The 12,999-nt window shown below is 34.5% G+C and overlaps 4 protein-coding genes across 13 annotated transcripts; 3 read left to right on the forward strand and 1 right to left on the reverse strand.

Moving 5' to 3' along the window:
• The first annotated feature begins 244 nt into the window (after positions 1-244).
• On the forward strand, positions 245-6,192 carry Wapl (cohesin release factor wings apart-like). Of its 6 annotated transcripts, XM_078181007.1 has the most exons (12): positions 270-937; positions 1,225-1,758; positions 1,834-1,937; positions 2,163-2,930; positions 3,059-3,307; positions 3,380-3,628; positions 3,709-3,933; positions 4,010-4,232; positions 4,309-4,788; positions 4,866-4,954; positions 5,027-5,128; positions 5,208-6,192. In XM_078181007.1, exons 1-12 carry the CDS (start codon positions 754-756, stop codon positions 5,355-5,357), a joined length of 3,357 nt encoding a protein of 1,118 aa, XP_078037133.1. In that variant the 5' UTR covers positions 270-753; the 3' UTR covers positions 5,358-6,192. The 6 variants fall into 6 exon arrangements, with proteins under 6 accessions (XP_078037129.1, XP_078037133.1, XP_078037131.1 ...); XM_078181003.1 differs by adding an exon at positions 245-262 and having other exon boundaries at positions 335-937; positions 1,225-2,930; XM_078181005.1 differs by having other exon boundaries at positions 1,225-2,930; positions 4,309-4,524; positions 4,606-4,788.
• A 188-nt stretch (positions 6,193-6,380) lies between these two features.
• Positions 6,381-9,163, forward strand: Mrps31 (mitochondrial ribosomal protein S31). 2 transcript variants are annotated; one of them, XM_078180610.1, is made up of 8 exons: positions 6,398-6,438; positions 6,526-6,702; positions 6,784-6,991; positions 7,068-7,128; positions 7,227-7,353; positions 7,423-8,463; positions 8,533-8,741; positions 8,812-9,163. In XM_078180610.1, the coding sequence occupies exons 2-8, from the start codon at positions 6,677-6,679 to the stop codon at positions 9,081-9,083; spliced, it is 1,944 nt and encodes a 647-aa protein (XP_078036736.1). In that variant the 5' UTR covers positions 6,398-6,438; positions 6,526-6,676; the 3' UTR covers positions 9,084-9,163. The 2 variants fall into 2 exon arrangements, with proteins under 2 accessions (XP_078036734.1, XP_078036736.1); XM_078180608.1 differs by having other exon boundaries at positions 6,381-6,702.
• An 80-nt stretch (positions 9,164-9,243) lies between these two features.
• Ski6 (exosome complex component Ski6) lies at positions 9,244-10,348 on the forward strand. 2 transcript variants are annotated; one of them, XM_078180614.1, is made up of 3 exons: positions 9,244-9,537; positions 9,626-9,928; positions 10,006-10,348. In XM_078180614.1, the coding sequence occupies exons 1-3, from the start codon at positions 9,364-9,366 to the stop codon at positions 10,336-10,338; spliced, it is 810 nt and encodes a 269-aa protein (XP_078036740.1). In that variant the 5' UTR covers positions 9,244-9,363; the 3' UTR covers positions 10,339-10,348. The 2 variants fall into 2 exon arrangements, with proteins under 2 accessions (XP_078036740.1, XP_078036741.1); XM_078180615.1 differs by having other exon boundaries at positions 9,333-9,496.
• Positions 10,349-10,352: 4 nt separating this feature from the next.
• On the reverse strand, positions 10,353-12,967 carry Mtpbeta (mitochondrial trifunctional protein beta subunit). Of its 3 annotated transcripts, none has more exons than XM_078180612.1 (7): positions 12,923-12,967; positions 12,066-12,231; positions 11,614-11,989; positions 11,369-11,543; positions 11,022-11,302; positions 10,651-10,956; positions 10,353-10,579 (listed from the first exon to the last, which is right to left on the reverse strand). In XM_078180612.1, the coding sequence occupies exons 1-7, from the start codon at positions 12,936-12,938 to the stop codon at positions 10,535-10,537; spliced, it is 1,365 nt and encodes a 454-aa protein (XP_078036738.1). In that variant the 5' UTR covers positions 12,939-12,967; the 3' UTR covers positions 10,353-10,534. The 3 variants fall into 3 exon arrangements, with proteins under 3 accessions (XP_078036738.1, XP_078036739.1, XP_078036737.1); XM_078180613.1 differs by having other exon boundaries at positions 12,881-12,958; XM_078180611.1 differs by lacking the exon at positions 12,923-12,967 and adding an exon at positions 12,527-12,857.
• Positions 12,968-12,999: the final 32 nt, after the last annotated feature.

The raw sequence follows: 12,999 nt of genomic DNA on the forward strand, positions 1-12,999 counted from the left end.
ACAAAGGGCACATATTAGGAACGATTTATAATTGTAACATTAACCGATTGTAAAAAAGGGAAGATCTGCAAATCAGAAGTTAAAGCTAAAAGATTGTGTGATTTATTCGTTATATAAAACAGATTTTGATTGGATGATTGTCTACCGGTAAGGTAGACAGGAGATATAGGAGAATCTTTGCTTGTTGGCTCTACCTATTGGATAGGACGACAAGTACATATTACAATCTTGTGTATTGTATTGCTCGTTTTTTTTGTGTATGGTATGTATCTAAATCTTGAAACGAAAAACATCGACAGATGGCTCAAGATCATGTTATGACTAATATTTTTAGTTATACTTATGCAGATATATAAAAATCACGATACTTAAGGAATAAGTGTGAACACGAGATTGAGAACAATGGGTATAAGGACAATGTTTCCATATCGAAATCGAATTTGAGAGCTATACTTTCGTAAATTTGTGCATCGGGATAAATAGCGAATGAAACATGGCGTTTGTTTCTTTCATATGTTCCGAATATATTGGTTCTTGATTTTTTTTCCTAACGAACTTTCAATTTATCACGGTGAACGAGGCTCCTATGCGTTGAAGCTTCGTTACCTTTCGCAACATTTCACCGCAACCGTGCGAACAGTCAATGGTTATTTACCATATATGCCTGATAACTTTTGGAGAACATAAAAGATGGATATACTTACTTGTGTCTATTGAGATGTGGAACGTTTTTGAATTATCGAAGAATACAACATGACGTCCCGTAGTTACACAAAATCTTACAGCCGTAAGGTCAGCAGTGTGACGCCTGGGAGCATTCAATTCGATAAGCTTTTTAGAGAGAACAGCAATCGACCTTCTGCTGCTAAATCAGCAGGCACTGTTGGAAAATGGGGTATTACATCTTTCACATCTATCAGAAGCACAAATATCAATGGTATGCTTTTCTCATTATCGATCATAGTTGCATGCATCATTATGTTGTATCGCATCATTCATTCATACATACATATATATACATATCTATATATATATATATATATATATGCTTGGATTAACAAACATTCCTTGCATATTCAATATCCAATTAATGCAACATCAATGTGTAATTTCTATAACTTATATTCTATATTACATCAACATGTTTTGTATTTGAGTATAGTATTTAAAAATCTGTGTATGCTCCAAAATGTCATTTCAATAAAAATATTTGTTTGAAAATAGGAAGAAGAGATGATATACATAATACATTTGGCGCAAAGAGAATAAAGCTGGATTATGGAAATCAAAATGCTCGTGTTAATTCTGGAAAAGATCCGTTCTCATTTGAAACTGATCCAGACAATAAGCCAGATGTAGCACCACCGGTTGTTAAACCTAAAAAGTTTTTTAAGAGTAGAAATGTTCCACCTCCGATAGAAGAATCTCGCCAGGATGTGGCAATATACAAACAAGTACCTGATTCACATTACGGACGAACACGTCCTCAAAAAGCGACTCCGCAGCCGCCTCTGCCACCAAAGCAATCTGTGACAAAAGTGTCAAATGCTCCGGCTAAAAAGGTAACAGAAACTTTAGATGCAACCAATAACGATGTGACTCCCAGCAGGGAGGAAGGGAAACCGCCTATTGTATTGAGAATATGCAAAGGCACAGCACGATTAGTGTGTGCGAACGTTCAGCCTGCTCCAGAGCCTGAACCCGAAACATACAGAATTTCAACGCCGCTTATGAGTCCGACGAAAACCGATGTCGAACGTAAGAATGTTAATACGGACATGCTAAAATCTGATCATAAAACGGTTCGTTCTCAACAACCTATTGTCTCCACAGTTTCAATACCGTTAGAAAATTCCGAGATGAGAAGAACTACTCGTAGTCGAACCAAAAATCTGCATTTAGATTTAACGCCATCATCCGCTGTGTCCGCAACACCGGTAACTCCCAATTCGCATAATTCTGGTCTTTCTTTAACTCTTAGAAAATCCGTCACCGATTCTAACAACACCTTAATATCACATTACGATATCGTTAAGACTGATTGTGGTTCAACATATGCCTGCAAACCAGCAATCGAACCATTAATTGGGCGTGATCAACCACTGCCAACCACAACACAGGAACTGATCGACATATTGTCGAATGATTCTGATCCTTTGCAGACCAGACCAATGATAATAAATGCACCAGAAAATGAGGAAACTGCTGGAACAGTTCCAGACGAAGTTCAACACTGTTCGATAGATATTCCGACAAACGAGGTGATTTCGGAACCTACTCCGCAGCCGGAACCCGCTTCACAGCCTGTAACGGTTCGTGTACCCGAACCGGAACCAGAACACGAATTGGAGCCAGAACACGAATTGGACCTAGAACCAGAACCTGAGCCAGAACTAGAACCAGAACCAGATCACGAAGTAGAAACCGAACAACCACCTCGCGCTAGTGACAACGACACAGCTACAGCGAAAAGCTTAGTTGATCAAGATTGGTTTTCTGGTAGCGACGATAGCGAAGGTATCAGTGGTAATGCAGAGAGCGATATAGCTTTACACGTAACTAGTACCGTGGTAGAGTCTCAACCCCAGAATGCACCATCTGCAGCTATTCAGAAACCTGCTACCAAAAAGGGTAGCATTTTTAAAAGTCGCTCCACAGGCGCAACAAATGGAAATAAAAGAAGGGCACTGTACAAACATAAATGGTGTGATAGCGATAAAGAATCAAATAACGCAGATGCTGCTACTGTGGGTAGTGATACACCAACTACTGCTTCAGGATCCCATAGCAGTACAGGGCCTGTCGAATATGAGGAAGAATTCGATACTTCGCAACTGACAAGAGTTGTCACATACCCTGAAGCTGTTGCAGGTTTTGAGGATGAATCTGATGCTATAACTAGTATTCGTTGTGGCAAGAAAGTTAAGGGTGTATGTATATTGAACTATGAATTATCTTCTGTGTAGCAAATGATTCTTTATCGTTGATCTTACGAAAAACTAAATTATTAATCAATCAAAAAATGAGTATGACTATTAATGTAAGATTTATTTTTCAGTTCTACACTGTAGTAAAGAATGTAAAGAAAGCACATCAAATTCAAGAAAGTGGAGAATTTCAAGAGTTTAATGACGATGTTGAATATATATTAGACACTTTAAGGGAGAACAATCCGAATGCTACTCGTTGTCTTTCAGCTATACGATTAGCTAGCAAATGCATGGCACCCGCGTTTCGAATGCATGTACGTGCTCATGGTACAGTTGCCAAGTTCTTTAAAGCACTTCACGACGCGACCAAGGATCAGGTAATTATATTGTAAAAATTAAATTCATGTTCAATAATGTCAAACAAATATTATATATTTCTTTTATTTCAGAGCCTTGCTTTGTGTACAGCAACAGTAATGTTTGTACTAAGTCAAGACCGTTTAGCTATGGATTTAGATCGGGATTGCTTGGAATTAATGTTAAGTTTGTTAGAATCCGATGCCAGTCACAAAGATGCACTCGATGATTGTGGACTTAGCGGTGCTGAATTGTTAAAGAATAGAGAGAAAGTACGCCAATTGTGTGCTGATATTCAAGCTCAAGGACACGCGAAACATTTAAATCTGGATAATATCACCGTAAATATACTTTTTATTTTATAATTTCTAATACGAAACTGGTAATAGTTAAATCATTTATTTATTTATCCATATATTAGGTTGGACAACTTGCTATGGAAACACTTCTCAGTCTTACATCGAAACGTGCTGGCGAATGGTTTAAAGAGGAACTTAGAGAATTGGGAGGATTAGAACACATTGTTAAAACAATCAGGGATTGTCACCGTCATATTAATGCTCAGGATATTACGAGATCTGGTTGGTCAGATCCTTTATTAGACAAATTACGTAAAGTTGATAGATGTCTACGTGTATTAGAAAATGTGAGTATAAGATAAATTAAGTACAGATACATTCTGCTGTTAAAAATGATTATTAATCTACTTTATATTGTCTCAGGTTACTCACATGAATGAGGAAAATCAAGTATATTTATTGAAATACGAAAATGGAGTTTTAGTCAGCACATTAGCAAATTTGTACCATCTTTGCGGACAAGAAATTCCTATTTATCCAACCATAGATCCGAGTGATAAAACTTCTACTGGTGCTGTTATTAGAGAGTGTCTGTTTGCTATTATTAAAGTTCTGATCAATCTTACACATCGATTCAATAGACAATGTAAGTCCTCGTTATTATAATCTTTGGTTTCTTAATCTTTAAAACATATATTTTATAACGTTTGCACTTTTTTCAGCTTTCGGAAGTAAATCAGTAGGATCGCAAACAGGTGTTCTGGATTGCAGTTTGTACCTTTTGTTACGCGTTCCCGAGTCACTTCCCGAAGAAAAGCGTTTCGATATGATGATGTTGGCATTGATTCTGTTAATAAACTTAGTGGAACAATGTGATGATAACAAACAACTTCTAATCGATTCAAAAGCTCCCCCGTCACCAGAAAATATTTTTTATGGTAAATATGTTATATATTTTAGCTTTAGCATATATTCTTATGACGATTGGAATTTTATAATAATTAATTTCCTTCGTTTAGCATCTGAAGAAAGCGGCGTAGAATCTTTAATCGACCTTTTCTACAAACAAGAGGAACTAGCACGCGCTGAAGAGCAAAAAACAAATGCTATTTTAGATGGAGAAAAAGACAGCGAGCAAACAGAAACAGTGTCAACCACAACTAAATCTCAGGAGGAATTTATTGAAGAAACTGTTACGAAATGTTCGTATAATGTTACTATACAATACCTTGAAGTTGTTGAAAAGAACAACGCACGAAGTATATATTTTTCTTTTCAGTATTGCAAAAGGCAGGACGACACATGGAACATACTTTAATTGGAGCGTACGTCGTACTCCTACTTGGTTACTTAATAATGGATAATAAAGTGAGCAAATAGTAAACGGAACATTACCGATGGATCGTAGAAGTAGCGTACTAATAAAATATTTATTTCTAGGATTACGAATCGTTGGTACGAAGTAGACTTCCAGATAATAATTTTACCGCTATGGTATCTGTACTTCAGAAATTTTTCAATTTCATGAATCTAACGGCATCGGTAACTACTCGAAATATTTATAATTACTGTCATTCGTAATCGAATCAAGCTAAGTAAAAATGTAATTTCTTTTTCATAGAATGAAGTAAGTAGTTGCGGAATCGCTGCTACTGAAAAGGTGATTAAGTTCCTAAAGATGTCGGATGCCAGAGTAGAGGAAGAGAAAACTGAATTACCATTACCAGCATTAGAAGATCCAAACATAATGCTTGATTTGTCTTCGTCTTGATTGATATATTTTACGAACACTTCATGTTTTTTATTACCCTGGCAAGCAAAAGGAGCCAAAGTTATATGTATCCAACGAAGGGAATTTCTATCGCAGCATGGATGGACCTGTTTCATATTGACCATATATTTTGATATATATTTATTCACTTACGTAATTTATTGCTGTACCTTTCATTAAATTGTCTTATTTCTCCCCTAGTACCAGTAACACAGTTAGATACTAAGTGTAAGTTGTTAATTAATTGCGCAGAGAAACTAATATCATAAGAGACGCGCTTTGTAATTACGCATACAGCTTACTTAAGTTCTTGGCTGGCGTGTATGTATTATTACCAATTAACTGATTTAGCAAATCGATCACGTCTTGTTTACATTTCTCAAGGTCTATCTGACAAAAAAAGCTATGAGAACATAGAATATACTTTAAATTCGTTTGCTGTAAAATAATGCATAAATTCTCAAATTTTATCGTTTATTTTTAATCTACCTTGTAAGCTCTTAATTACGTAATTGGCGGGGTGTTGGGGTTTATCGCAACCCGATTAAAATTTTCGAAATAGCATTATTATGTAAGTTTATTTTAATATTAAAGATTATACCATAAGCCTTGTAAATTAAAATTTATAAATTATAATTGTATCTTAAATTCACAGTTTCCGAGTTATTGGATCCCATTAACAGGCGCATGATTTCACAAAACATTTTTAGTCGCGTGTTTTGCCTGATAAAATAAGGGAAAAAAATCAGAGATATATATATTACATTGTTATTTATATGCAATAAACTAGCTTCGAATGCTATGAATCTTGTAAAATAAAGCATTTTTTTAATAAACGTTCAGATACGTTGTGCATTAGAGGACTTAACGATGTCTCATTTTCTGCCACCTCTTAAGTTTCTATTAATTTAAACAATGTACACAGAAAGAAAGCATTTACACGCGTTTATTATTTTGAATTGAATACTTCGAGACATACCTATTTCGATTAAAATCATCATTCTCTGCTAACTTCAAGGATATTCTACAGCTGTATGATACCAACCTATACCATACTTCAATTTCTTAGATTTACACAATTGTAATAAATACGTACAATAATCACATTAAGTTGATGAAAGCTAATATCAAGCTAAACATATCATTAATAAATGATATTTATGTATAGACCTGCAAACTACTCGACATCTTTTATGGCAGTATAAGTTCAATTGATGCGGCGTGTAACGTGATAGAGATTTTTGGTATTTATGTATTTCGCTTGCATTACACAATTGTAAGCAGAATTAACAGCAATACCGTTAAATAATATCAAAAATATGTTGTCTGTACGTCATATTTTAAGGTAAGTTTCAACGTAAATGTTACTATTTACAAACCGCAATATTCTTCCTAGAAACTAATATTCTTTTTTCACAAATCTTAGGACGCAAATTATAATACGCAACAAATTGATACACATTAAATATAATTCAGTTAGACTAAGTTCCAACTCCTCTTCATCAGATTCATCTGATTCTGATAGCGATGGAGTTACCGAATACCAACAACAAACTAAGAAAACAACTGATAATATTGATAAAAAACAGAAGGAGGACATAGACTTGTATGGTTTAATAGATCACTTGATTCAAGTAAACATTTTATTTCTTTTGGTTTGACAAATATTTTTTGAAAAATATAGTGACTCTATACATTTTCTTTTTAAAGAAATCACCTTCGAAGCAGATTGATATCAAGATACACGAAAAGAATAAAACAGGAAAAGTAGGTGAGCATTTAATCCAATCCAAAGTTAAAAAAAAATGTTGAACATACATAATTAGACGTTTTATATATCAATAATTGAAAGTTAATGTTTAATTTTAGAGGAACGTATAAGGAAAGCAGCTGAAATACTAACTTTATCAGTTGGTGGAGATAAAGAGAAAATTGTTTCCTCACTGCTAGATAGTTTTGCTACTCTAAAAAGTAAACAACAACTTACAGAGCCAACGTATGTATATAATATTTGTAGAATGAATAATATTTACATATTGTAATATATTTGTAATGTATTTTATAGTAGCGAATCTCAATCGAGAAGTAAAGTTGGCAGCTTTAATGAAGAAAGTAAAATAAACAATCAAAATACAAGTGAAACTTCAGAGTTTAAAGGTTACAAAGATGAATCGAAAATAACTATAAAATCATCATCTGTATCTAAAATGTTAAAAAACGAACAGAAAAAGAAGTTGGTAAAAGAAAGACAACAAAGAAAACTAAAGAAACAAGACCTACAGATAAATAAACAAATCGATGAGTCATCCATACTTAAACAGCTAAAAAAGAGTCAGATACAAGAGCAGCAGGAGCTGCAAAAGCAACAGTTTGTAAGTCCACGTGATGAACCATCCATATTTAAACAGCTAAAAAGACAGAAGGAAGGACAGCAACAGGAGCTGCAAAAGCAACAGTCTCCAAGTAAATTTGATGAACCATCCATACTTAAACAGCTAAAAACGAATAAGGAACGAGAGCAATGGGAGCTGCAAAAGCAACAGTCTGTAAGTCAATTTGATGAATCGTCCATACTTAAACAGCTAAAAGAGAGTCAGGAACAAGAGCAGCAGGAGCTGCAAAAGCAACAGTCTGTAAGTAAATTTGATGAACCATCTATAATTAAACAGTTAGAAAACAGTCGGAAACAAGAGCAACAGTCTAAGAAATCGATAATTAAAGACCTCGTAAAAACAAGTCAAATACAAGAAAGACGACCAGTTGCTAAAAAATTATTTGTAGAACGTCAAGAACATGAAAGACTGGAACAAGAACAGCAGAAACAATCATCAATAATTAATGATTTGTATCAAAAGCAATCACAGAGCACACAGTTTTTGAACACATTAAGAGAAAAAAATAAAAGAGTACAAGAACGAAGAGCCTCTGCAGAGCAATCTGTAAGTAAATCATTGTTGACAAGTCAGATTGATCGAGGTAGTAGGACCAATTTGAGGAATTGGCAGAGGAGACAGATAGACAGCAGACAATATGTAAAAAGAGATACTAGTATATCACATCTACATTGGATACTATGCGATAATGATACAGAAGAATTGAAAAAATGGTTTGGTTCACATTGTACTTTAAAAAATGTTGACGTTTGCTTCTAGTTACAACATTGATTTAATTTTAGGGATGGAAAAACACACAGTAGGTATAACAAAATTTTTTGTGGAATCAATATGACTTCTCCAAATACTGTTAAACTCGACACATGGGAGAGTTGTGAGAAGAAATGTATGCACATAATAATGAATTATTGGCCAGAAAATGCATTTCAAGAAATGATTCAATGGACTGAGGAGGGAAAACTATGGAAGTTCCCGATCGACAATGAACAAGGTATTATTACGAAAATAATATATTGTTCTACACAATATTTGGTTAAATAACATATTTTTAAATTACACAGGAATGGATGAGGAAAGGAATATACATTTCTCGGAGCATGTATTTTTGGAACGACATTTAACAGAATGGTGTCCAACTGTAGGTCCGATACGACATTTTATGGAATTGGTGTGTGTTGGACTTTCGAAAAATCCATATCTGACGGTTCAAGAGAAATATGATCACATAATGTGGTACAAAGAATTCTTTGAAAGTAAAAATGATTTACTAAAGAAACTAGGGATTGCAGAGATTGCACAAAATAAAGAGAAACAAGCTCAACTAACTCATTAATCTTTTCTGTATATATAGACAAGAGTGTAATAAAACAAAGAATTCGTATAATTAATACTTCCGTGGATTCATTTTTATTCAATCTAGTATTAAACTTAAATAGACAAATGTTATAAAATAAAGTTTATTCAATTGTCGAATTTAAAAGCGTGTTTTGAAAAGTTATGATTACTAGAAAAATCCCCTGGGAGCGCTGTGGTCTCGATTTCACGGGTGTTTGAAATGAATATTTAGGTTAAAGTAAATCTGTGTCGTGTATACGTAGATTTCGAAAGGAAAAATGATCGAAACAGAAAATATCGAAGATGGAAACGGATTGAGATCCGATGGCAGACGTGCTGTAGAATTAAGGCAAATACGTGTGAGAATGGGAGTGTTTGGACAAGCTGATGGAAGTGCTTACATCGAACACGGTAACACTAAAGTTTTAGCCACAGTGTACGGACCGCATCAGGTTATGATTCGCCTTTTTTTTTTGTATTCTGTCTAAATATCTGAACAAAGAAATTTTTGTGCTTCACGAATTATTTTAATAATTATAGCCACGAGGTTCTACCGGAAGATCTTCAAGCAACGTTACCAAAGGCATTGTAAACTGTCAATATAGCATGGCAGTGTTTAGTCTGTCTTCCGGAGAACGTAAACGAAAACCAAGAGGCGATAGGAAATCGCAAGAGAGGTCGCTACAATTGAAACATGCTATGGAAGCAATAATACATTTAGAGCTATATCCACGATCGCAAATAGATATTTACGTAGAAGTATTGCAAGTAGATGGAAGTGAATATTGCGCGTCTGTAAACGCAGCAACACTGGCTTTAATTGATGCTGGGATTCCTATTAAGGTACAACATAAGACGAAAAAATCTATTGATTTCTAACATTTTAATAAAGTCATTAAGCTATATTATTTATTTTATAGAATTATGCTGTAGGATGTACCATAACGCTATGTTCTTCAGATGAAGATAAAACATTAGAAACAGGACTATTAGATGCAAATTATGTAGAAGAATGTGCTCCCGGTGTTACCTTATCTATTGTCGCTTTGCCAGATAGCGACAGCACGTCTAAAGATGGTTTCATAGTGGTAGCTCAAGGAGCAGGCCAACGATTACATTTATCAAAACTTGAATCTTTAAAAAAACGTGTCTTGTGGGGTTGTCAGGATATCAAAACCATTTTAGACAATGCTGTAAGGCACCATTTAACAGAACAATCGCTTCCCTCCCTTTTTCATGTTACCTCGGATTAGAAATAATAAAAAGATTTCATACAAAATTACAGTTTTACTAACGATACATTTAAATAACTTTTATAGTAAAATATTTTATAAAAAACATTTTGTAAAAAATTAAATTTCTCTTTAAAACAAAAAGATGTTTTTCCCCATTACGCCTGGTTTGTACAACGTGATCGGTTCTCCAAGATAATTAGTTATTTCTCGTGGTTCACACTTCAGCGCCAGGGTACCTTTCCATAATCATTCCCACTCCCTGCAGTAGAGATAATAAGCTTATTGAAGAGAATTTAATTGACAAAAACACTATTGGGAAACCTCATTTACCTGTCCACCAGCTGCACAAGCAGCAATCAATCCGAACTGTTGATCTTCTCTGATAAGTCTATTGGCTGTATGAGTTGCTAATCGAACTCCAGTTGCTGCAAATGGGTGACCAATCGATAAAGATCCGCCCCATGCGTTCCATTTACTAAGATCTGGTGTTCCCACTTTTTTTGATCTTCCTAAATAGTTCTGTGCAAACCAATCGGAATCCAATGCTTTCAAGTTAGATAAAATTTGCCCAGCGAAAGCCTCATGTATTTCCCACACACCTATGTCTTTCACATCTAATTTAGCTTTCTCTAATATCTGCAATAAATTTTATATTGAATACTTGACATGTTAAATGTATATATAAAGTGAAAATTCGTAACCTTTGGTATTGCGTAAGTTGGCCCCAATAGTAACTGATCAACAGGATCTTGGGAAACATATGTGAAATTTCTTAAATATGCTTTTGGAGTAAGGCCCAGTTGCAGGGCTCTTTCTTCCGACATAATTAAGGCAGCAGATGCTCCATCAGTTAAAAAGGAAGCATTAGCAGCAGTAACTACACCATATGGCTTAACAAAAGCTGGCTTCAATTTTGCTAATTGTTCTGGTGTAGAAACACGGATTCCATTATCCTTATCAACTATTTTGTTCACATTAGGAACTACAAAACATAATGAAATATAATGTTAAACCGCTTTTTTATTTATTATAATTTAACTGCTATTACCTTTGTAAGGAGCTACATCTGATAAATATCCTTGTTTTTGTGCATTAGCAGCTAAAGTATGTGACCGTAGCGCATACTCATCCTGTTCTACCCTTGATACTCCAAATGCAGCAGCTAATCTATCTCCACTGTGACCCATTGTTTCCCCGCTAGAAAATTCTGCCACGGCAGGCAACTATGTGCGTAAAAGAATAATGAAGTGCAATTAATGTTAGACAATTTAATTTTACCACAAGTTGACTCACATCTGGTACAAAATGCTGTGGCCTAATAGATGAGAGAAGAGATAACGTTTGTCCAGTACTCTTTGCTTTGTTAAGTTGTAACATCAAAGATCTCATACTTCGATTGTGTCTAATCGGTATATCAGACATAAATTCAACTCCACCAGCAACAATTGCATCGTATACGCCACAAGCAATCAAACCCATACCAGTTGTAATTGCCTGATTGCTACTGATACACGCCATTGTTACAGTATGTGCAGGGGTATGCTCGCTATAGCCAGCTGCTAGAGCAGCTTCTCGTGCAATATTAGATGTCTTTACTTCTTGCATAACAGTACCATACACTATATATTCAACTATTTCTTTGGGAAAATTAATTTTTTTTTGCAATGACCTAGTAGAGATACATAATATATTAGAGTTCTATTAACCATCTTAAACAAAGTCATAATACGTATAAAGTAACTTACACCAACGCATGCCTCGCAAGATCGTATGACATTAAGTTTTTGTAAGTGGTTCCAGACTGTAAGAATGGTGTCCTAACACCATCAACGTATACAATATTCTTAGTGCCATTGTTTTTCGTTGCGTACGATTTATTTATAACTACATTCCAATAATTTGCAGCAGCTCCTGATATACGAAATAATTAATGCTCGGCATCAATATGAATAAGAAATAATGACAAATTTGTTCTCCCCGAAATAATTTAAAAAACGAACCAGTTCTGGTTTTCGTAAATATAGTAGACGTAATATAATTAAGCATTTCGTAATATTAAATTGAAAATTATTATATAAAATTGTACCATCAATATCTTCGTTCAATGTACTTTGTACCCATATTATTGAAAATATCAAACTATATCACGCCTGGACCCTATTCGATTAAATAACATTAATTCGTATTCTAAATTGATCGATCATACCGTATTTAGTAAATCCTTGTTTCGTTGCAATGCTATTTTTCAAAAACGAAAGCATTTTTATAACAATCAATGATTAAACAAAAGAGTTCTTTCCCGTATTCGATCAGTTCCTATATGCAACTATACGTCAGTTTATTTTCTGGACTAAAAAAAGCAGGCATGAAATAATACAAGCTATAAGCGCTTACATCTATATAACCTCGTGTTATATACGGTAAATTTGAAAGTGATTTTTTCGTTTCTAATATGTATAAATTTATGAAAAAATATTTTATAAAAAAACACTGAGTACTTGTTAAATGAATTAATTGAAACGAAACAGATCTATCGTATCGTGTAAAACACTTGACTTACAATAAGCTGCGCAGTAGTGCACAGCACATAACACATATTCACCTTGCGGTACCCCCATCTATACCATACGATTCCGTGACACGAACTAAAACGCCATCGTCAGCGACGTCACATGGTAT

The sequence above is a fragment of the Augochlora pura genome, chromosome 5 (genome assembly GCF_028453695.1).
Source record: "Augochlora pura isolate Apur16 chromosome 5, APUR_v2.2.1, whole genome shotgun sequence".
NCBI lineage: Eukaryota > Metazoa > Arthropoda > Insecta > Hymenoptera > Halictidae > Augochlora > Augochlora pura.

Bases quoted from the DNA above. Each gene is read 5' to 3' on its own strand.
- Wapl (XM_078181003.1), top strand. From the start codon at position 754: ATGACGTCCCGTAGTTACACAAAATCTTACAGCCGTAAGGTCAGCAGT. The intron at 938-1,224 runs GTATGCTTTTCT...GTTTGAAAATAG, and splicing joins CAGAAGCACAAATATCAATG to GAAGAAGAGATGATATACAT. The intron at 3,934-4,009 runs GTGAGTATAAGA...ATATTGTCTCAG, and splicing joins GTCTACGTGTATTAGAAAAT to GTTACTCACATGAATGAGGA.
- Mrps31 (XM_078180608.1), top strand. From the start codon at position 6,677: ATGTTGTCTGTACGTCATATTTTAAG. The intron at 6,992-7,067 runs GTAAACATTTTA...TTCTTTTTAAAG, and splicing joins TAATAGATCACTTGATTCAA to AAATCACCTTCGAAGCAGAT. The intron at 7,354-7,422 runs GTATGTATATAA...TGTATTTTATAG, and splicing joins CAACAACTTACAGAGCCAAC to TAGCGAATCTCAATCGAGAA.
- Ski6 (XM_078180614.1), top strand. From the start codon at position 9,364: ATGATCGAAACAGAAAATATCGAAGATGGAAACGGATTGAGATCCGAT. The intron at 9,538-9,625 runs GTTATGATTCGC...TAATAATTATAG, and splicing joins CAGTGTACGGACCGCATCAG to CCACGAGGTTCTACCGGAAG. The intron at 9,929-10,005 runs GTACAACATAAG...TTTATTTTATAG, and splicing joins ATGCTGGGATTCCTATTAAG to AATTATGCTGTAGGATGTAC.
- Mtpbeta (XM_078180611.1), bottom strand. From the start codon at position 12,581: ATGCTTTCGTTTTTGAAAAATAGCATTGCAACGAAACAAGGATTTACT. The intron at 11,990-12,065 runs GTAAGTTACTTT...TATCTCTACTAG, and splicing joins CTTGCGAGGCATGCGTTGGT to GTCATTGCAAAAAAAAATTA. The intron at 10,957-11,021 runs GTTACGAATTTT...AATTTATTGCAG, and splicing joins CAACTTACGCAATACCAAAG to ATATTAGAGAAAGCTAAATT.